The 21,680-nt window shown below is 39.7% G+C and overlaps 1 protein-coding gene and 1 pseudogene across 4 annotated transcripts; both read right to left on the reverse strand.

The window, feature by feature from the left end:
- Positions 1-3,993: 3,993 nt before the first annotated feature.
- CCNL1 (cyclin L1) lies at positions 3,994-20,100 on the reverse strand. 4 transcript variants are annotated; one of them, XM_019023914.4, is made up of 11 exons: positions 17,269-20,100; positions 16,882-16,956; positions 16,343-16,452; positions 10,504-10,624; positions 9,645-9,709; positions 7,746-7,845; positions 7,529-7,633; positions 7,299-7,440; positions 6,950-7,061; positions 6,752-6,850; positions 3,994-4,099 (listed from the first exon to the last, which is right to left on the reverse strand). In XM_019023914.4, the coding sequence occupies exons 1-11, from the start codon at positions 17,569-17,571 to the stop codon at positions 4,045-4,047; spliced, it is 1,287 nt and encodes a 428-aa protein (XP_018879459.1). In that variant the 5' UTR covers positions 17,572-20,100; the 3' UTR covers positions 3,994-4,044. The 4 variants fall into 4 exon arrangements, with proteins under 4 accessions (XP_018879459.1, XP_004037947.1, XP_055237869.1 ...); XM_004037899.5 differs by lacking the exon at positions 3,994-4,099 and adding an exon at positions 5,281-6,073; XM_055381894.2 differs by lacking the exons at positions 3,994-4,099; positions 6,752-6,850 and adding an exon at positions 5,281-6,073.
- Positions 20,101-20,151: 51 nt separating this feature from the next.
- On the reverse strand, positions 20,152-20,804 carry LOC101141721 (keratin, type I cytoskeletal 18-like; annotated as a pseudogene).
- Between the last annotated feature and the right edge of the window lie 876 nt (positions 20,805-21,680).

Below are 21,680 nucleotides of genomic sequence, written 5' to 3' on the forward strand. Positions count from 1 at the left end.
TACCTGCCAACTGACACCTGCACCTGGCTTCAGTGTTACACAATTAACAGGGGGTGGAGGGAATCGTCATGCACTGCAGCATGCAGCCTCACCTGGATGGCTACTGGATGCTAGTTAACTGTGGCCTGGAGTATTGTGGATCTCATGTTTTTTGTTTTTTTTTTTTTGTTGTTGTTGTTGTTGTTTTGAGATGTCTCGCTCTGTAGCCCAAGTTGAAGTGCAATGGCACGATCTTGGCTCTATGCAACCTCCGCCTCCTGGGTTCAAGTGATTCTCCTGACTCAGCCTCCCCAGTAGCTGGGATTACAGGCATGTGCCACCACGCCCGGCTTTTTTTTTTTTCGACAGTCTTGCTCTGTCACCCAGACTGGAGTGCAGTGGCACAATCTCGGCTTACTGCAACCTCCACCTCCTGGGTTCAAGCAATTCTCCTGCCTCAGCCTCCTGAGTAGCTGGGATTATAGGCACCCGCCACCATGCCTGGCTAATTTTTTGGTATTTTTAGTAGAGATGAGGTTTCACCATGTTGACCAGGCTAGTTTGGAACTCCTGACCTCAAGTGATCCGCCCACCTCAGCCTCCCAAAGTGTTAGGATTATAGGCATAAGCCACAGTGCCCAGCTGTATTTTTATTTTTTAAGAGCAGCTAGAAGTCTAGGTTTTTAATGTAAATATTTCCAACTAAAAAATATTATCAGCCAGTTCATTTATAACAAACATTGTACAACTCAAACAAAATACATGTGCAGGCCAGGATTTGGCTCAGGGCCCACCAGTTTGCTACCCCTAGGATGTTGTTTACATCTATGAACTCCAGGAACCTAGTCCTCTCTTTGTAACAGGTACAGATATTCATGGAAGGGTGACTGGACATGCCCATATGGAAGACAAGAAAGTGTGAATGATGATGAAGGCTTTAAAAAGAGTCACTCAGAGAATTGGTAGTATGTTAAATTCATTCATTCCTCAAGTAATATTTATTACATACCCTAATATGGGCCAGACACTCATAGGATTAGGTGAGGGGCAAACAATAATGAATAAACTACAGAGCTGCCCCTCCCTTACGAGCTTACATTCTAATGAGGAAGAGATTAAATGATAAAGTAAATTTCAGTTAGTGGTAAGCATTATGAAAAAATTAGTGCTGGCTAAGGGATAGAACATGATAGAGGTGTTTAGAGAGGCTTACTTAGATGGGGTGGTGAAAGCAGCCCCTCTGGAGAGGACTGCAGAGTGGGACCTGAATAAAGACTATCTCTGAGACAGAAACATCCCCACATGAGGATGGCAATAAAGGCTCAGGAAGAGATGTGCATATACAAGAACAGAAAAAGCGAGGTTGATGGGAGAGGCTGGCAAGGGGCATTTTACAGAGTGATATGGGAAACCACTGGAGGCTTTATATATTAGAGCAATGTGATTAACACTTTAAATAGATCATTTTACCTACTGTTCAAAGAAAGGATTGTGGCAAAGGCATGACAGACAGAAATCAAACTACACCTACCAGAAAAGTGATAGCTGATAAAGGGAAATTTGATGAGCTATAAAAGCAGGGAGGGTAGGAATTTTCTCCATACTTAGAACTGGGTTAGAATTATATTGAACATAGATGGCAAAAGCAGAAGGGAGAAGAGGACACCTGGAATCAAAGAGCCCAAGCAGTTTTGCATGCCTTAATTATGAAAATCTTGTACTGTTCAAGATTTTCTATAAGGTACATACATTATTGAAGATATTGTATTAGTATTAGTTAAGGAGCATTCTCAAACAGCTATCTTTTGAACTGTGTTTGAGAGTGGTAGAATTCAAACTTTTCTGAATATTTGAGTGCGTTCCAATATGAAGTTTGGATTGCAATGGTAAAAATAAATCCTATTTGCCCAACACGTACACTACACAAAATGTTGTAAGGGCCAGTAGACAAGAGGTAAAATAACTTGTCAAGTCACTGCGGAGGAATGATTTAAAATGCAGAGCTGACATGGAAGTCCATGTTCCTTCCATGTAATGGAATGTTCAAATGATTACAAAGCCAGGCTTTGAACAAATGTTAAGTGTTCAAATGGTTAGAACATCAGGCTGTGGCTTCCAGCCTTAGAGTGAAAGGGATGAGGGGCTCAAGGCCCACACAATGAACGCTGCTCCATTCCTATTTCCACATAGGGAAGTGATGCTCCCCTTATCAAACCTCATGCACATTCTGTCTCTCCAAACCCTTCAGTATGCCCATGCATAAGACCCTCAATATGTCCATGCTTTTAACTTCATTTTAAAAAATCTGGTATGTAAATTTTGAAACTTATCTTCATAATCTATTACAGTTCATGATGAGTTAAGAAATGGCTCTTAGAACAAATGATTGTTATGAAATTATTTTTGAAAACTCTCATGAAAACTAAATGTTTTAAGCTTTTGATGCAGACTGTGGTGTTAATAATGGGGTTATAAGTGGCAATACTTAAAAGCTAGTGGCAATACTTAAAAGCTATTAAAGCAAAACCTAGAACTTCAGTTCTAAGAATTAGTCATTTTTATGTTCGCTTTGCTTTAAAATGGGAACATGGTTAAGAATTTCACCGGTCTTTAAAGATACCAGCTGCAAAGGACAAATGTTCTATAACATGAAAGGACTTGTACTAAAAATCAGGATTTTGCCGGGCGTGGTGGCTCATGCCTGTAATCCCAGCCCTTTGGGAGGCAAGGCAGGTGGATCACAAGGTAAGGAGATCGAGACCATCCTGGCTAACACAGGTGAAACCCCATCTCTACTAAGAACACAAAAAAATTAGCCAGGCGTGGTGGCAGGCGCCTGTATTCCCAGCTACTCAGGAGGCTGAGGCAGGAGAATGGCATGAACCTGGGAGCAGGAGCTTGCAGTAAGCCGAGATCGTGCCACTGCACTCCAGCCTGGGAGACAGAGCGAGACTTCATCTCAAAAAAAAAAACAAAACCAAAACAGGATTTAATTTGTGGGTCATTTAAAGAAAAAAAGTATCAGGATCATTAGGACAAATAACATTTTCATTGCTGTAATGGGCCAACCAAAACATGAGACAGAGAACAGAGGGAAAAACAGATACAAAAGCCAGTGAGGTACAAGCACCAATGGATAAGAACTGAGAACCCAGTAAAATACCTGGTGGATGAGGCAGCAACCTAGTTTTCAGTTCTAAAATAACAGTCTGGGTGTCCAGGCTTCTAATTCCAGACAAGTAAAAAAATTAAACCTAAATCTGATCAAGCCTCAAGATCTACCAGTTTACCACACAGTGGACAGAAAAATGTGTTCAGTGACAGCACAGAGTTACAATGAACAAACCCAGGAGACGAAAAATTCTTCAGGACATGACCCAATTTCTTCAAGTAAGAAATATGGAGAAGCCTGTGGTTAAAGCCGATGCAACATATTTGGACTTTGAACAAATCAGTTAAAACAAATTAGAGATGAGGGCTCTCTGGATACTGACAGGGGTAGTATGGCATTACTTTTAACTCTTACAATAAAGCTATTTGGTTATGTTTTAAAAATCCTCAACCTTGTGGACTGAAACACTTGGGAACAAACTTTACTTGTATGGGATTTTCTTCCCAATAGCAAGGGTGGGAGGTGGAGTGGTGAACTGGTGGGGTACAGATTAAGTTTTGCTATTTTGGAGTTAATAAACAGGTATCATTGGTATTGCACAACTTTGTTTCTCAAAATAAGTTTGAAAATGAGTATTACTTCTAGAGAAAGTTTTTAAATAGCCATAGAGCGGCATGAGGTTAACATCCTGACAACTTAGAAAACGGATTCAGTAACAGACAATAAGATAAAAATCAAGACCCTGAAAAAGATCTTTGCCTAGCCCACAAAGCCACCTCTAAAAACACCTTTAACATACAAACCTCATTCCACATGCAGGTGTATCCTCCACAACTCCCCATCTTCACAAACAACCCTCACCCACAGCACTCCTATTTCCAAGCAAAGATTAGGGACATAAGTAATTTCAACACTATTAAGAATTTAATACTTGGGAGGCTGAGGTGGGAGGATCACTTGAGGCCAGGAGTTCGTGACCGACCTGGGCAATGTAGCAAGACCTCGTCTCTAAAAAAAAAAAAAAGTTAAAAAAAAAATCAACATTAATTTGCTAACAGGGCCTTTGCTGACATTTGCCTTTGCCTTTCTTCAATGTCTATCTTGTAGGGGAAGCAAACTGTTCAGCATTTAGAAGCAGTTAGCTTTTCAGAAATATCAATTTATAATTCAGCAATGTGTATTACAAATCAGGCAGAAAGAAGTCTTAATGAACTATCTACCCTCTTTCAAGCATGAAGTGGCTAACTTATGCTGGGTCTTGTTAGTTTCTGGTTAGTCTTTATAGTTAGAACTATAACTGATTTAAGTAGCACACCCAACACTTTTATATCCTAATGAATCTTAATCTCCTTCAAAGGAGTTGCCTTGTGAAGCTATTTTTTCCAGCCTCCACCACCTGCCATTGGTGAACACATTTTAAGTCTTTGGAATCCTCTTCAGAAGCTGTAACTTTATTTTTAAAAATATCCTTAGCAGTAATACATCTTCCTCTTTGTGGGTGTATTTTATTTCTTGAAACAGCAACAAATCACTTGGAGCCAAGTCTAGTGGACAATTAAAGTAGGTAAAATAAATGTAATGGAGACCTTAGTGTAATTATAAAGTGATGCAACATTTTGACTATGTAAACTGATTTCCAAAATGTTGAAAAAAATAGTAAATGTGAGTAACTTGAAAACATTCATCTGGATAGAAATTCCGGCTTTTTCATCAAAACTTCACTTCTTTGTGATCAGCATGTATTCTATCAACCACTCAAGTTCAGGGGCCTCACATTTTCTCCTAGCCTATGTAAAAATCATAACATTAAATGCCTAAATTATACAGAACTGTTAAAGCTCAACAGTTACTAAGTTTTGGTTCATTCAATAGGGTACCTCATTTCAGAAATAGTACTTAAATCTGACTCAAAATTACCTTATGACACCATTCAAAAGCAAATCAGGTTTTTTGGTTTAGTGCTACAATATAACATTTAATGTCACATTGTTGGGCGACTCCCATTTACTTTTTCCATATATACAGTGAAGACTTACAATAGCTCACAATGCAGTTAAGAATTGCATTTTAATAATCTCAAACTACCATCTAATGGAGGAAAGAATAAGTTTGTCAGAAAACCAGTACAGCCATTTTGCTATTAAAATTTTCCTTTTTAATAATTTATTTAAATAAGGTATTTGAAGCAGTTTAGAAAAAACAAGATTTGTATTTTATTTCCTTGTAAAAATCTTTACACATGCAGACAAACCAGTGTTAAGAAAGTATTCACCATCATTTAAACAAATAACCACTTAAATAGAACAGTGTCTGCAATTTTATCTGTATAAAAATAAGATACATTTTTACAGAATTCACGCTCCAGTTCTTATAGCAATAAACAATACACAACTATAATAAAGTACAATTGAACCTGACCATGGTTTTTAATTAGATACTGCTAGGGCATTTTAATGTGCAAAAAAATTAACATAGTTCTTTTCAAAAGAAACTGTCCTCAGTGTTCTAGAGACCTAGAGGGTTTCAAGAAATCAAATCCTAATCAGTTTGCGTTTAATGTTTTGATTGAGTCCATACATCACACTGTAGATAGGCAAAACCAAGAACTGATGCAGGCTCAAAGGAAGAGAAAGTCAGCGCCTGTGCCTGCCATGTCCTGAGCGACTGCCACCATGGTGCTTGCTTTTATGGGACCTCTCAAAGGAGCGAGATCGTTCACGCCTGTCCCTATGATGTCCCCTTTCATGCCTGTGTTTCTTGGCTGCATCTGAGTGATCCCGAGACTTGCTCTGAGATCGAGAACGAGATTTTTTCCTTTTATGACCATGTCTGTTTGAACTTTTTAAATCATCTCTGGTATGCTTGGCCTTAAGGTGAGGAGAACCATGATTATGATGTCTTCGAGGGCTTTCACTGTGACTGCGGGACCTGCTTCTTGATCTCGAGCTGTATGTTCCAGATCGACTCCGCCTATTATTATAGCTAATAAAAATTTGAAGTTTAGGTTCAGTTTCTGTGGGGAACAGATTATTCTGGTGGTTGCTCATAACAGGTGCAAAACAAAACTACCAGCTACATAAATGACAAACCAGAACTTTTCAAAATCTCCCCACCCCTCACTGCTGTATGCCCAAGCCTATATATAACATATTAAATCTTAAGCTAATGTTCTTATGTCTCTATTCCAAGGGGAGTAATTAGCAATTTTTATAGTGTCCTAGAGCTATGCTTTTTATTAAGTATCTCCCACATGTTCAAAAGACATTGAAGAGCCACGAGGAGCTAACAATCTAATTACAGGCCTAACTAAGGAAGATTCATTGACTGGTTAATTTGATTATTGGTTATTAATAAGGGGTTAATGAAACACATTTTCTAACTGAAATTAAAAAAAAAAAAAGAAGTTTTCACAATGGCCCTCAAGCACTTTGTGGGTAGCTCCTACACTTCTCCAAAAAACATGGGAGAAAATATAACAGAATGCCATTAAGATACTGAATGTCCAGAACATCTCCAAACTCATTTCTCATAATTTGCCTCATACTAAAAGCCTAATTCTAACCTAACTTTGAAAATAATCTATGTTCAATTTTTAAAGAAAAAGCAATAACCTTTAAAAACTCCAAATAAGACTGCTTCCCTAAGAAAACGTTTACTTACTGTCTTCTTGGAGTATGTGATCTAGAACGTGATCGTGTTCTTGACCTTGATCGACTTGCACTTCTGCTATTTCTACTTCTCTTGCTGTCTTTTCTTACACTTCAAAAAATCATGACATATTAGTTACAAACTTAGTGTGTTAAAAAGTAAACACATAAAAGATTCCTCAAGCCAGTTTTCCAGCCCAAGTATACTCACCCATTGTAAGGGCTTTTGGAAGCCTGTTGTCTATCCTCAGGTTCTTTTTTGACTGTCTTCACATTAATGGAGATTGGTGATTTCTCTTCAGCTTTTACTTCTCTTGGTGATGCTTTCAAAAGACATAATAACATGTTAACTACTGGATTTAACAGAGGGCCAAAAGTTGTTTCTAAATGTAACTCAAAGTACCATGCTTCCGCTTCCATGTTAGTTGACTGCCATGAGAGAACATAGTAGCAGTTTCCTAACATCATTTTTTCTCTATGCAACTTTCAAATGTAAAAGCTCTCTAATAAAGACACACTTTCAGTGCCCCCAAGTCATTTTAATTCTAAATACATCTTACATGGCTTGGAGGCTGGAGAAAATCCACCCAGGGTTGAAAGGGCTGGAGTTCCATCCGGATTCAATCCCTTTGCTTTTAATTTGGCTTCTTGTAAGGCTACTTTTCTTTTTTCTACTTCTTTTTCCAGTAATTCATAGTTTGGCTGTTGGAGGAAAAAAAAAGTTAGTATTTCTTCCTTAGAGTAGCTTGGACTCTTAGCATGTTGGCACAAACGAGTAAATAGAGAATACCTTTTTTCTGGTATAAAGCCTAAGTGTTTCTATGCAGATTTCCTGGATTTCCTCTTCTGTAGTACCAAAAAGAAGAAACCAATGGGGACGAGTTGGCAATGGAATCTAAACCATAAGAACAGAATGTTTTAAATTAAATTTCTGCTAAATCTGTATTGGAACCACCGAAAATTTGTGTGATTTATCCTACAGAACAAAATGGTAAGTATACACCTACCTGAAGTGCTCTAGCTGCAAGGTAGATGCAAGCACATGCTATAGTCTCTGGTTGAAATCGAACAAACACATTGGTTCGAAGACTGTCATTCATGTAATTCCTGAAAAATATTTCAACTATAAGCTTGCATGTAAACAAACCAGTTCTTCTGAAGCTTACATAAAATTGGAGACTCAATCTACTTTATTCTTTTTTCTTCTCTTATTTATATTCACATCCTCATATTCTAGCATATAACAACTCTTAACTCAAAAAAAACAGTAAGCAATAAGAATTTAATACTAGGACCATATGCGATTTTCCTATATATGAGCGAAGCCCTTTTAAATTATTTCGTATTACAATCCAAACTAGAAATTACTCCTAAAAAGTTAATATATTTCTGTAAAAAGCAATGCTTTTCAAAGTCAATTCTGACACGATTAGTTTCAGAAATGATAAACCACTCCAATAATACTTCAAGCCATTAATTACTGACCATCTCTCCTTTATCCACAATAAAAGCAGTGTCAACCAAGTTCTTTTCAAAAGCTCAAAATACCGTTAACAGGGGTAAAAAGGCATTTTCAGTAAGTACCAAGTTAAACTTATATTAAGAAAGCTAAGATACTTAGAAAATCTAGATAGGGAAATAAAGAGCAATAAACACATATAATGGCCTTGTTTACATACCTTTTTTGTGACTAGGTAAAAGAGATAAACTATTTCAGTTAAAAAATTGCTGAACTTTTATTAATGAACCCTCCCCCACAACATTCCTAAACTATCAAAGAAATTTTACAGATCATTTAAAAGGTTAAGTTGAAATTAAATGGACTATTTCTTAAAAATCCTAAACCATGAGAACTGCTATAATCCATTTTATGCAACACATACTTAAAATGTCATGCATTTTATAAAAATAATGAGACTTTTCTAACATTACAAATATTTACTGAGTCCAAAAGAAGCATGGCAGTCATAAAAAGGACATCTTGCTGGGAAGCCCAGAATATAAAAATTACTTCACTAAGTCCTTCACATCAATAGTCTTAGGAAACGGTAGTTGTGGCTGAACCACAAACTCCTTGGCTTGACCTTTAAATAAGCCAGCACTCCAAATCACACATCTGCATCTCAAGAAGTCCAAGTGCTAAAGCATTTAAGCAATATTATAGTAACATCTCTTTTAAAAATGAAGTGCTTCTTGCTTCTAATATTATTACCCGCAATACAGCCAAGCAGTTATATAAATTAAGCCAGTGTGGGAACTGGTGCCCATTTTAAGCTGCAAGTTTGTCGTCTCCTTTGGTAGTATTCATGCTATACACACTAAAAATAAAAATTTAGTCAAACTCCTAATAAGAAACCATTTAATTCATAATGGCTGCACAACAAATCTATCAAAAATGAACTATTCATTTTGATAGTTACAAGTATACATTAAATACATAGGCATGTCAAATAGTTACTTCTAGAAGCAAATATACAAATCCTTTTGACACCCCGACAGAACTAGAAGATGCTGCCAGATGGATATGGACCACTTCAGTGAATCTCGGATGAGAGCTTGCACTGGATTGGCTGGAGAGCAGGGTAGCCAATCAGGCCATCCTGAGGTCATGGGCTGAAGTGCAGAGGGCAGAGTTCTATGACTTACCATCATGGACTACCCTTTAATTAAAGAGTAGAAAAAAGAACAAAGTTAAATTGAGTTCTCCATTAAAAGTAATTAGTCAAGCCAAGAAAACAGGAAGCAGAAATAAGCATTATTTACCTTTTGGTTAAAAAAACAAAACAAAAAAACAACGAAAAGCCCCAAACAAACTTATCTCATTATTTTGGAAAGGGAAAACGAAACTTACTTTATTTCTGCTTCTGTTTTCCTGGCTAGGAAAGAAATCTAAAAAAGTGACTTACCAGGCAGTTTGAACCAGGGTTTGATTACGTTCACATTCTAAGACTTGTAAATACATAACAATGATCTGAAGGACAAGGGAAAAAAACTCAATTTAGTATACTGGTAGTTCTTTTGGAGTAGAGTTCAATGAAAAAAGTAATTGAAAATGTTAGACTCAAGTTCTAATTGTGCCTCGATAATACAGACCAATTTAAATGTACATAAGATTCTAATGTGAACTGTTACATGACTAGATTTTATATAAATTATGTTTAGAAGCATATTTCAAAATTGTACAGGAAAAAAGGCAATTAAAAGAATATTTTTCATTGGCACTTTACTATGTGATGGGCACCATGCTAGATTATTTCACCTAATTTCCCAAGGTACATTTCTAACCCAGGTAGTCCTGACCCGGGTAACTCACTCTATGGCTTATATTGATAATGAAAGCTAAGAGATGTTGGGAGAAACAAATTTCCAATAATGGTAACAGTGAGCAGCCAACACACTTAGAACATTCTACTATGATGATAAGTGTGCCAGATACTTTTGTAGCTACACATTTATTCCTTGGAATGAGGAACTTTACATCTCTGTTTTCTAGGTGGAAAAACTGGGACTTTAACCACAGAAACAAAAATAACTTCTCTATGAGCACACAATTAAGATTTAAGATTTGAACCTACATTTTTGACTGTCATTTTACTGATAAATCTCAACATCCAAAAGAATGTTTTTCGACGAAGCCTGAACCTTTAAAAGAATGCTTTTTAAAACCAAGATTAACACTCAGATAGAAACATAAATTCATATAAAATAAAATTTTTAGAAAAGTCCTAATACTTACGAACCCAATTTCTGTACTCTACAACTCACCTTATGAGGATGCTTGACATGAACACAAAATCCCAACTCCTTTAGCACCCTCCTCTCTGCTTTGATAACTTGATTTTTGGTGTTAATGTAGTTCTGATCAAGGATCAGGGGGCTTGGAGTCCTATAGTTTGTAAGAAATAAAATCAAAACTGTTTTGCACATCCAAAAAATTTTATTTGTGGCATCTCCATTTTCCCTTCCAACCAACTATTGGCAACAGAAACCAGCTTTTTAAACTCCTGCAAACAAGTTAAAGCATTAATCTTGTGCTGTCCAAGTTATGCTAATTAAATATATACATCTACGAGACTAAGTTCCTAAAGGAACTAACAATTCTGTAATGAAAAAAATTCACTCTAATGTTCTTGAATTCATCCCTGCCAACTTTTCCATTCTGCTTATATTCTAGGTGTGTATATATATGTATTTAACTTTAGCGATAGCATGATTTGTCATCACAAACCTCAAAGTCTCTCCAAGAGACTTTCCACTGGCCAAAGTAATGTGCTCCAGGCTGGTCCGATGGTAGTGGGTTATCAGAACTTACTAATATCAGTGTCACTAAAGTTGGTATACAATCCCCCACTGCTATTTGACTGGCAAAACAAACAAACAAACAAAACAACTAAAGTGCTCCCAAGATTTACAGTACTATAAAGTCCTCATAAGATCATACTGATTTTTCATGCATTCTATATGGCCAAAATTTTTCAAAAGTGGGGGGGGGGGGGGGGGGGGGGGGAACAGTGGGTAGTTAATCCAGATTCCCCTCCAATGGGGTATTATGTTTTTAATAATTTGTTCTAAGAGCCTACCTGTTTAAAAAAGTAATCTGAAAACTAAAGATTCAGCTCAATTACCCAAGTAAATTAAAAATCGTATTTAAAACTCCATGTGACCCATGAGATCCAGGCCCAAATTTGGTCAGGGTTGTAGTTATTAGGCAATATGCTTTACTATTAACACAGAAGAGAATGAAGGGCCATAGTGAGGGAACCAGAACATATTCAAGGGCTCTGTACCAGACTAAATTTTGGTAACTCAGAAGTTTCTATAATACAGAAGGCTTATGTCAGTGGTTTAATGCTTTAAAAGTAGCACATTCAACTGATGTTATCCCCAAATGTTTTATTACATAGTTTAAAAACTTATAATAAAAGACAATCTTATTTATGTCATACAATTCAAAACTGGTTTCTTCCTGAGAAGTTTCAGTCAGGAAAGGTTAAGGAATTGAGCTTTTGTTTTTTGTTGTTGGTCATGTCTGAAATTTACCCAAGTCCAACACATTCTTAGATTCAACCAACAAAAACTACTATTTTATCAAGACACTGATTATACGGTAAGTTTACAAGTAGAATACTTCAATATTTTTGTCCATACTCAGTTCATTTTCAGCCAAAAGACTTAAGAGTCTTTGCTCTAGGCAGAATACACGATCTATTTTTAAGACAGTCATCCTCTCTACCCCAATGCACACCAGATCCAGAAAAATGTAATCTCATATTTTTAAAACAAAAATCTATTTCAATACATGCACCGAAGGTTAGAAAACAATCTGCGATGAACTTCATTACCCCTATGGTAACATCAGAGTAAAAAGTCAGTTATCATACATTTTCCTTACTTTCTTCCATTTAAAATTATTACAGAAACTGGAATGCTTACTAAACAAAAACTGGCAGCGCTGACAAGATAAAAGACAGCTGTTACTTAAAATGGCCTTCCCTCAGTTCCATTCCTCACACCTATGAGGAATGAGGCCACCAGCTGGCCTCATTGAGCTGCTTTCTAATATTAACGTGTAATGATGAATCCATTTTATCAGGACAGTAGGCTACAAATTGCCCTTTGGAAAATAAGTCAAACTTAATTCTCATGAAAACAACCTATCTCTCTCTCCATATATATATACACACACACATACATACATACATACATACATACATATAAACATATTCCAAAGATCTTAAGGTCTATGATCAGGTTTTATCATCACAGGAAATTTGGAAAAAAGTTAAACCAACCTCAGACTCTTTTTAACTTATGGCTGTGTTATCTAATGGCTCTCCTTAACTGTCATTAAGAGATAAAATAGCTCCAGTGTTACAGCTGCACACACCATTTTAACTCTTAACCCCTTGCAATCCAGACAGAAGACGGTATCATCAAAATCCCTAGTAAAATGTAATTTTATGAAAACGTAGTTGTCTCATTTTTCTCCATTTGTTAATAAAAATTATCTATACCTCCTAAGATAACCTGCTTTAAGAACTGCCTTCAAATGGTGATATAATTCATTTGTTCTTGCAATTACACTAAAGAAGCTAAATATGTTTGAGTTATAGCTACTATTTAGTCCCAAATCAGACTTAATGATGCCATTTTCTTTGTTTTTGTGTCAAAATCCCAATGACATCAAAATAGATTTAAGAAAACCAAACCCATTATTTACTATAAATCAATATATACTTAACTTCTTGCTTAATCCTGCTATTTATTATCTGCAATTTTCAAAGTTAACTTTGTGGGTATATAACCTAAAACCAGATACCTTTATTTTGTTCAGAATTAGTTCTACCTCACAAATCAAGGGTGCACACGTAATTTACAACTACCTGGTAGAGATTACTTTGTATCATAAATTTAAAAAATATATCTCCATCAATCAGCAGTAAACAAAGTCTCAAAGTATACACTAGTACTTTCTGTTGCAACAAGCACATTAAATTAAGGCCTGCTAGAATTTCTTCCTCCCCAATCAGGTAAACTTTCCTTGCCGATAAAGTTTGAGGAGGTGGCATTTGAAAATCTCTTTAAAAAAGAAGTCTTCATCTATTCAGAGAAAACTCAAAAATAATTTTCATTATCAACACACAAACTAACTCAATCTCTAAGTTTCTATTGTCCAATTTTTCTGATTTATACGAGAATTATTTTCAGCTTTAGAAAATCCTGGTCTTTGGTCATTAGAAGTTTATTATTACGGTTTGTTAGAGGAGCTATTTTCCTTTAGCATGATTATGTAATTGACATATAACTCAACAACAACAAAAATTACAAAGTCCAAACATGGTTAGTTTCATTTATGTGTTACAAAGACTGAGAAATATTGGAACCAAGTCTTCAAGAGACTATAACAGATTGGTAGTTTACAAAGAGGCATACTGCCAAGCAATATACAAAAATTTGTAATGCCTACTTAAAAGTAGAAACATCCTTTATAGGTATTTAAACAAACTGAAGGCCACCTTGTAGAGCCACAGAATTATACTGTAGAAAGGTGGTAGACTAAATGACATCACTTAACACCCTTCCAATTCTTACCTATCCAACTTTTATTATCTATGGATACACTGAAAATACATTGTATTTACTAATGAGAATGGTTAAACCAGTCTTTGAAAATTTTAATACGCTGCATCTCAAAAGTAAATATTTGGAAACTAGAACAATGAAAAAGCAATCCCTCCTCTAAATTTAGCTGTTTATTGTGAACTTAAAAGATAATTATCGAACCACAAAAAACTGAAGGAGGAATAGGCCAAACAATCCAGGTTGGGGACTAAGCACTGGTACTTTTTAAAAAGCTCCTCTGCTAATTCTCAATGTGTAGCCAGGCTGAAGAGACCAATGACCTACAAGCAACATGAATAATGTATCTCCACTGTAATTGTCAGTCACACTACAATTTAAAGTTATGAATAAACTAGATTAAAACAAATAGCATCATTAAGACAAGTGATATGCTTTACCTAACTAATGTATAATACTGATAGTACTTTCTAATGACATTAACCTATGCAAAAATAAATACAAAGCTATAGTTCTAATAACTTGGACAGCAAAGACAAAAGCTTATAACAAGAAACAGGAGTTTTTCTAAATGGTTCACCAGTGGCCAACCTGTTAGTCCCCGATTCCAGTGACCTATTCTCAGAGCACTGGCTTCTCCTTGGGGATTTTCGATACTTCACTCACTGTTGCCATGACGACAGCTTCATCTCTATGTACCACTCCACATCACCCAGGCTTTGGTAAATGTAGCTGGTCGCTGTATAGTCGGTTGCAAGGGAAAAAAGAGTTGAAGTTAATAACATATACAAGTTACGTGCTTGAGTAAACTTGTAATATGCATAGAAACACTTTTACATCCTGCTTTAAAAAAAGGCTTCCATGCAATTAACAACTCCTTTTAAATTTTGCTATAATCAGACTTCTAAGATTGAAACAAAATCAGTTTCTCTGTAATAATGACCCAAAAAACAAAGTTACATCAGACACAACAATCAGGTGAGATTATATTATTTTAAATTCCATGGTTTTTACAGTTAAGACCTATTCTAACATCAACGAAGTAAACTCTTTAGTCTCACAGGAAAATTCCACAAAAGATAATCATGTGATTACATAATAGTTGGCTCAATGGTTCAAAGAATACTAGAAAACCATTTCCTTTAAGCAAAGAGAAACCTTTGACTAAAGATAGAGCCTTGTATTAGTGTCATTACTTTAAACATCCTGAAGAATCAGCCAGGTATCTAAATACAGATTTAACCTCAGACCATACCAAAGACCAATTTGAAATCTTCCCAATTCCCAGGGACTCATCAACAAACTAAAAGATATTTTAGAATTTAAAAATTACTCTATCCCTGGACACAGTTAAGGTGAATGAGAAAAGATGGGGGAGAAAAAGTATGTAGGAAAACTGTTTCAGACTTTTTGACTAGGATACTCTTTTTTAAAAAAGAACTGTCTGTAGACTCACAGAATAGACTAGTCATCTTAAAGTTGCTTTAATATTTGCTTGTCTGAATAGTTCCATTACTGCCAACTTACAGATTCAGCCAATAAGGACTACTCATATAGAATACTAACAGCACTAACCAACATACCCAACCCCCAGAACAACTTATAATCCTTTTAATAACTTCCTTTCAAACTCAGTACAATTTGTCTAACATCACTACAATTCCTTAAAGAGTGAATGCAAAAACTACTCTACACCAAATATATCATTCTGCAGCATGTACTGGAAGTCACCTGTAGATGCAGGAAGTCCTGCAACAAACTTTTTGGTACTGCCTCACAGGAACACATAGGTCCACATAAAATTATGTTACCACAACACCTAGGAGATACTATTTCAGTCTCTGTATTTTCTTACAACATCAAATAAATGGCCCTATCTAAATGCAACCCAATCAATCTTACTTGTTAATTTTCTAACCCACTCACTGAGACTGTATCTAACCAAAACAAAATACCTGTTTAATCCCTTTGACTTCAAACTTCAAACTTTATCATCCTGCAGTCCTTTCAGATCCGGTATTATTCGATTTATCGTAGTTCAATGTTGAGAAGTACTCTAACAAAAGCCAACCTCAATTGATAAAGAATTAACTGGGACTTCGAGTAGAAAAACATAATCTACACAGAACTTTGCCACAATATTAACTTAAACTACAGTGTTTAAACTTCCAGCCTTCAGTCTTCCAGAGAGGGGAGAGGAAAAATAACTTACAGAATACACTCACACTTGAGCCAAATGTACTCCCTTTCTTGTTTAATCTTAAGCCACAGGCCTGGCTTCACAGCACTGTTAGGATTGTCCATAAATGCAACTGCCTCTACAAACTTTAGATAACCGGTTAATTATGTTTCTTTTTTCAAATTATTTTAAATATCAGTGTTCCTATATGAACTTTAACACCTAAATTAAAGTCCGTTTACTTTTGCATCCGTGTTCACTTGAGAGGAAAGATGTTTTGATTTGATGACTGGTGCACGGTACAGCAGTAGCAAGAGATACTATGTTCAATAATGCCAATCTTACCTTTTTCCTCTTAACTGGCGGAGGTGGTGGAATACATTAATCACATCTCTTATTCTTCTAGGTGCTTCTTCGATTTTTGATGCAAGATTAATACAAGCCATAGCAACAATCTGAAAGAACCCATGAGCCACAAAAGCCATTGTTAGATTAAACGCACTTTGAAGAATAAACTTTAGAACACAATTGGGATAACCTTTAGTAAAATTAGAGCAGACATCTCTATGCCGTAAGTCTACCAGCTATGCTAGTATTATACTTTTTGTTGTTTCACTCATCTTAATTTTGGTTCCAGAGTCAAGCTCAATCTTACAGGAGTTCTGCATTTGGTTGAAAACTGTACTTCTCGTTAAGAGGGCACTTAGGCTCGTGATCGATTTTGAACCACATTCTAAAGGTTTCCACTTCCTAGCGAGTGAGAAGTAGGTACAAAGGCCTAAACTAAACCACTCCCTTTCTGGAAAAGCTGGCTGCTGACACTACCCCTCCTCTGCCCATTTCCGGATGAAGAAATCCCTTTTACCCGCCTCCGCTGTGCTTACCTCGAAACTGTGTTTGACGAAAGATTTGGAGTAGAAAAAACGATGAAACAACACCTGCCCCGTTGCCATCGCCACCTGCAGACAAGAGAGGAGAACGGAAGCGCAGGGGTCAGGCGGGCCCGCTCCAGGCGCCGCCGCCATTTTGTGCCGCCGATCGCTTCCCTTTCCCCTCCCGCCGCCGCCGCCGCTGCGAACAACCCGCTGCCAAGTCCTCCCTCCGCCTCCGCAGCCCCCCGCCCCGGCACGCCCCGGCCGCGGCTGGGCCCCGAACGGGAAAGCCTGAAAGAACCGTCCCCACCCTCCCGGGGCACGGTGATACTGGGATGCGGCGTAGGGCACGGAGGGGAGGAGAGGAGCGCCCGGCCGGCCCGGGGCGGGGGCACTGACCTGCGGCAGCCGGAGGAGAATGCCGGCGGCCTGGATGAGCTCGCAGCCCAGGATGCGTAAGTCCGTCTCACTGGGCAGGTCGAGCCCATCCTGCATGGATGGGGTGGGCGAGAGCCTCTCCTCCGGAATCAGAGAGTGGTCGATGGTAAGTGAAACTTCCGAGTACAGGCGATCGCCGATCAGGATCCCTCCCGTCGTGGTCGTCGTCGTGGTCGTCGTCCCGGAGCTGGAGCCGCCCGCGCTTGGGGCGGCCGATGAGGCGGCGGCGGCAGCAGTAGCTGTCGAATGAGGCCCGGACGCCATAGTCTTAGCGAGCCGCACGCAAGCCCAACGCAGCCGGAACCCGAAACAAGACTAACCAGCGTTCTCGGCGCGACGGATATTCCCGTGACCGCCGGGTTCTGGGCCGCTTCACGCCGCGTGCGCTTCCGCCCTGACGTCACCACGCCGGGCAGCCGCGCGCCAACTAGTCCCTCCAGGCCGCGCCTCCGCCCTCGGCGTCTGGGCCTGCGAGGGGAGTGTTCGGTGCTGCGACAGACCTTGGGATCCTCAGGGGCTAAGGAGGCCTTCTCTAGCCAAGGCCGGTCGAAACCACCTTGTTTGTGATACTTAGCCACACGAATAACGGAGCTTTACAAGATCCCTTATACCCAAAATAGAGGTGGCAGCATTGGCTAGCATCTCTGCGCCCTTTCGCCCTGCATTCCGGCCTCTTCCTTTAGCCTCGGCGCGGCTTGCGTTCCGCGTGTACCAAGGGAAGTGGCGGCCGACCTGAGCGCGCTTTGGCGGGTGGAAGTGGTGATTTTGTTGTCGTGTGTGGACGAATGTGTAATATAAAGTGACCCTCAAGGAATCTGGAGAGGGCTGCTTTACAGTATTTGAAGAACACAGGGCTGTGGACCCTATCGGTTCCCAAATGAAAGCTCCCCGGGGAGCGTGTTTTTGCCAGTATGGGGAAGTAGGGCGGAGGCATAGGAATGACCGCGAGGGTGGCTGCTTTCATAGCTCCGCTTGCGAAACTCCTGCCCGGCCTTTGACACCGCCACGGCTTTCAGTAATCTGGAAAATCCCTAGTTTCCAAAAATAGTCTTAGGGCGAGGACTTGACAGAGGTAATTTGATTATGCCTGGGAGTCTCTGTTCATACATGGTTACCTACCGCGGGTAGGGTGAAGTCAACCTCGTGTTTTTTGTTTTTTGTTTTTTTCCTGTGATATTAGCTAGCAATTTCCAGCGTTTCCTGAACCTTGAAGTAAAAACAATGATACTGATCTAAACTACTAGAATCTAGGTTGGAAGGAAAGGAATGCATCACGTTTTACTTTTGACGCTCAGAAAGCGATACCCCAAAGACAGAGGCTTTAGAAGCTGCCTCATAATGCAGGTCCCCCAACCTTGACTTGTTGCTCCCACTTTTCCCAAGTGCAGGGAGGTACTCTCTGAAATTTCCTTCCCTGACTAGAGAAGCCTCTTTGTAGAAGAATCAATCGCATTCCTCCCCTCACTGAAATCTCGTAACCTATTTCAGAAAGACTCAGAAATGCAGCCGTGCCTGGAGGGACTTTTTCACAAGATTACTCAAAAGAAAATTATTTACTAATTTCTGTCCATTCATTGTTCCTAATAATCATTTGCTGCTCCTCAAAATAAATGTCTACATTTCTAATCTACCCTTTCCCCTATGAAAAAAGGATATAAAATCTTCTGTACTCCATTAAGCTACTGGGTAATCATCCTCCTGCTTTTACCCCAGTGTTATGTATCCCTTTTCTCCTGTTAATCGCCTGTTATCAGTTGATTTTTTTTTCTTTTTTTTTAGATAGAGTCTCACTCTGTCGCCCAAGCTGAAGTGCAGTGGCGCGATCTCGGCTCACTGCAGCCTCCGCCTCCGGGGTTCAAGCGATTCTCCCACCTCAGCCTCCCCAGTAGCTGGGATTACAGGCACATACCACCACGTCCAGCTAATTTTTGTATTTTTGTAGAGACGGGGTTTTGCCATGTTGGCTAGGCTGGTCTTGAACTCCTGACCTCAGGTGATCCGCCCGCCTTGGCCTCCCAAAATGCTGGGATTACAGGCATCCAAAGCGCTGGAATTACAGGCATGAGCCACCGCACCCGGCCTTATCAGTTGATTAAGTGAACCTTCAGTGGGCAAAGTTGTTTTAAAACGTACTGATACTTGAGCCTTGCCTGCAGAGGTTGATGTCACTGATTTAAGGTGGGCCCAGCCAGTGGTTCAGTTTTGCCTGTTTTCCAGTGATTGGAATGTACAGCCAAGAGAGTGTAATTATGGTGCTGGCAGAAGTATTAACCTATCTGGATGTCACTGTCTTCACTTTCTGACTAGGCTGCTTCCAGGGAATCTTTCCACCTCAATATTTATGAGATATCTATAATTTTATAACAAACTTTTAAAGGAGCTTCGGTTTCCTTAAACACAATTGATGACACCAGTTTTCTGGTTTTCTTCCATTTTTGTTTTTAGAGCCAGGGTCTCACTGTGTTGCCCAGGCTGGCCTTGAACTCCTGAACTCAAGGGATCTTCCCACCTCAGCCACCTGAGTAGCTGGGACTATAAGTGGCACACCACTGTGCCTGGTCAGTTTTCTGGTTTTGATAATCTATGGTTGTGTGAGATATTATCATTGGGGAAAGTTGGAGGAATATATAGGAGTAGTCTATTTTTGCAACTTCCATGTCTTATTTCCAAATAAAAAGTAAAAACCCTCATTGATTATGTACTTCATTAAAACACTGGACTTCAATGAAATCATCACCTGTATTTGTAATGACTTGAGAGTAATATAATTTAACTTTTTTTTTTTTGACTTCTGAACTTTTTATTGGCCTCCTGCTCCCCAAAGGGTACCCTGCTTTTGCTGGCTTAATGTCTCAGAACTTTGGTGCTGTTGGTCTCAGATACCACTTTGCCATCCACTATCCAGCAGATAGTGGTCTTTTGGATGGTTTGCATGGAGTTGCTGCTGCCCAGGGCATCACCAAGATTGAAGTCCTTGCCATCTTCCAGCAGGCGGCGGTAGGTGGCGATCTCAGCCTCTAGCTTGACCCTTATGTTCAGCAGGGCCTCGTACTCCTGGGCCTGGCACTGTCCCTCTGCCCGGGCCTGTGCCAGCTCTGACTCCAGGTGCAGCAGGATCCCGTTGAGCTGCTCCATCTGCAGGGCATAACGGGCCTCCACCTCCCTCAGGCTGTTCTCCAAGCTGGCCTTCAGATTTCTCATGGAGTCCAGGTTGATCTCCAAGGACTGGACTGTATGTCTCAGCTCCATGAGCGTCATAGCAGCTCCAACCTCGACGGACTGCGTGGTGACCCCTGTGTTGCTCTCCTCAATCTGTGAAGACCAGTACTTGTCCAGCTCCTACTGGTTCTTCATGCCAGCTCATCATATTGGGCCCGGATGTCTGCCATTATCTTGGTGAGGTCCTGAGATTTGGGGACATCTACCTCCACGGTCAACCCAGAGCTGGCAGTCTGGGCTTGTAGGCCTTTTACTTCCTCTTCGTGGTTCTTCTTCATGAAGAGCAGCTCCTCCTTGAGAGCCTCAATCTGTCTCTAGCTGCAGCCGAGTGACATTAGTGTCATGGATTTCGTTCCCATGGATGTTGTTCTTCAGAGACTGGTGCGTGGCCAGCTCTGTCTCATACTTGACTCTAAAGTCATCAGCAGCAAGATGGGCATTGTCAATCTGCAGAACGCATTGTCCACAATATTTGTGAAGATCTGAGCCCTCAGGTCCTCAATGGTCTTGAAATAATGGCTCCAGTCTCTGACCTGGGGTCCTTGCTTCTCCAGGTGCTCCCGGATTTTGCTCTCTAGCCTCCGGTTCTCGGTCTCCAGGCTCCTCACTCTGTCCAGGTAGGAGACCAGGTGGTCGTCAGGTTTTGCATGGTCTCCTCAGTCTGGATGCCTCCCATTCCTGCCAGAACCCCGGCCATCCCCGCAGTCAGGCCCCCGGACCTCATGCTGCCCCAGAAGCTGGTGGAGCGGGACATGGAGATTCGGCAGCCAGAGCTCCCGGCGCCTGCACAGACGCTGGCCATGCTGCTCACCAGCCAGGAGTCGTAGCTGGGTGCCTGGACAGAGCCCAGGGACCGGTAATTGGTGTAGAAGGCGGAGTGAGTGGTGAAGCTCATGCTGTCCAGGGAGGAGGGTGAGAGGACAGAACTCAGGCTTTGCCGACCAATTTAACTTATTTTTAAGACATATGTTAATAGAAGATTTTCTCCTCTTTAGAGTCTTCCACCATGCCTCTGCAATAAGCTGGCTTGGTGATGTCTTGATATACTTTATATTTTTACCCACTACGTTCATGGTTAATCCAGTAAAGGTTCACAAGCATAGGAGGGAGAAGTCTGGGGGATGAGGGTGGGAGGAGGGTCCCTTGCTCTCTAG

This window comes from Gorilla gorilla, chromosome 2 (genome assembly GCF_029281585.2).
Source record: "Gorilla gorilla gorilla isolate KB3781 chromosome 2, NHGRI_mGorGor1-v2.1_pri, whole genome shotgun sequence".
Taxonomy (NCBI): domain Eukaryota; kingdom Metazoa; phylum Chordata; class Mammalia; order Primates; family Hominidae; genus Gorilla; species Gorilla gorilla.

Bases quoted from the DNA above. Each gene is read 5' to 3' on its own strand.
- CCNL1 (XM_004037899.5), bottom strand. From the start codon at position 17,571: ATGGCGTCCGGGCCTCATTCGACAGCTACTGCTGCCGCCGCCGCCTCA. The intron at 7,062-7,298 runs GTAAGATGTATT...GTCTTTTGAAAG, and splicing joins TTCTCCAGCCTCCAAGCCAT to CATCACCAAGAGAAGTAAAA. The intron at 6,851-6,949 runs GTGAGTATACTT...GATTTTTTGAAG, and splicing joins TCCAAAAGCCCTTACAATGG to TGTAAGAAAAGACAGCAAGA.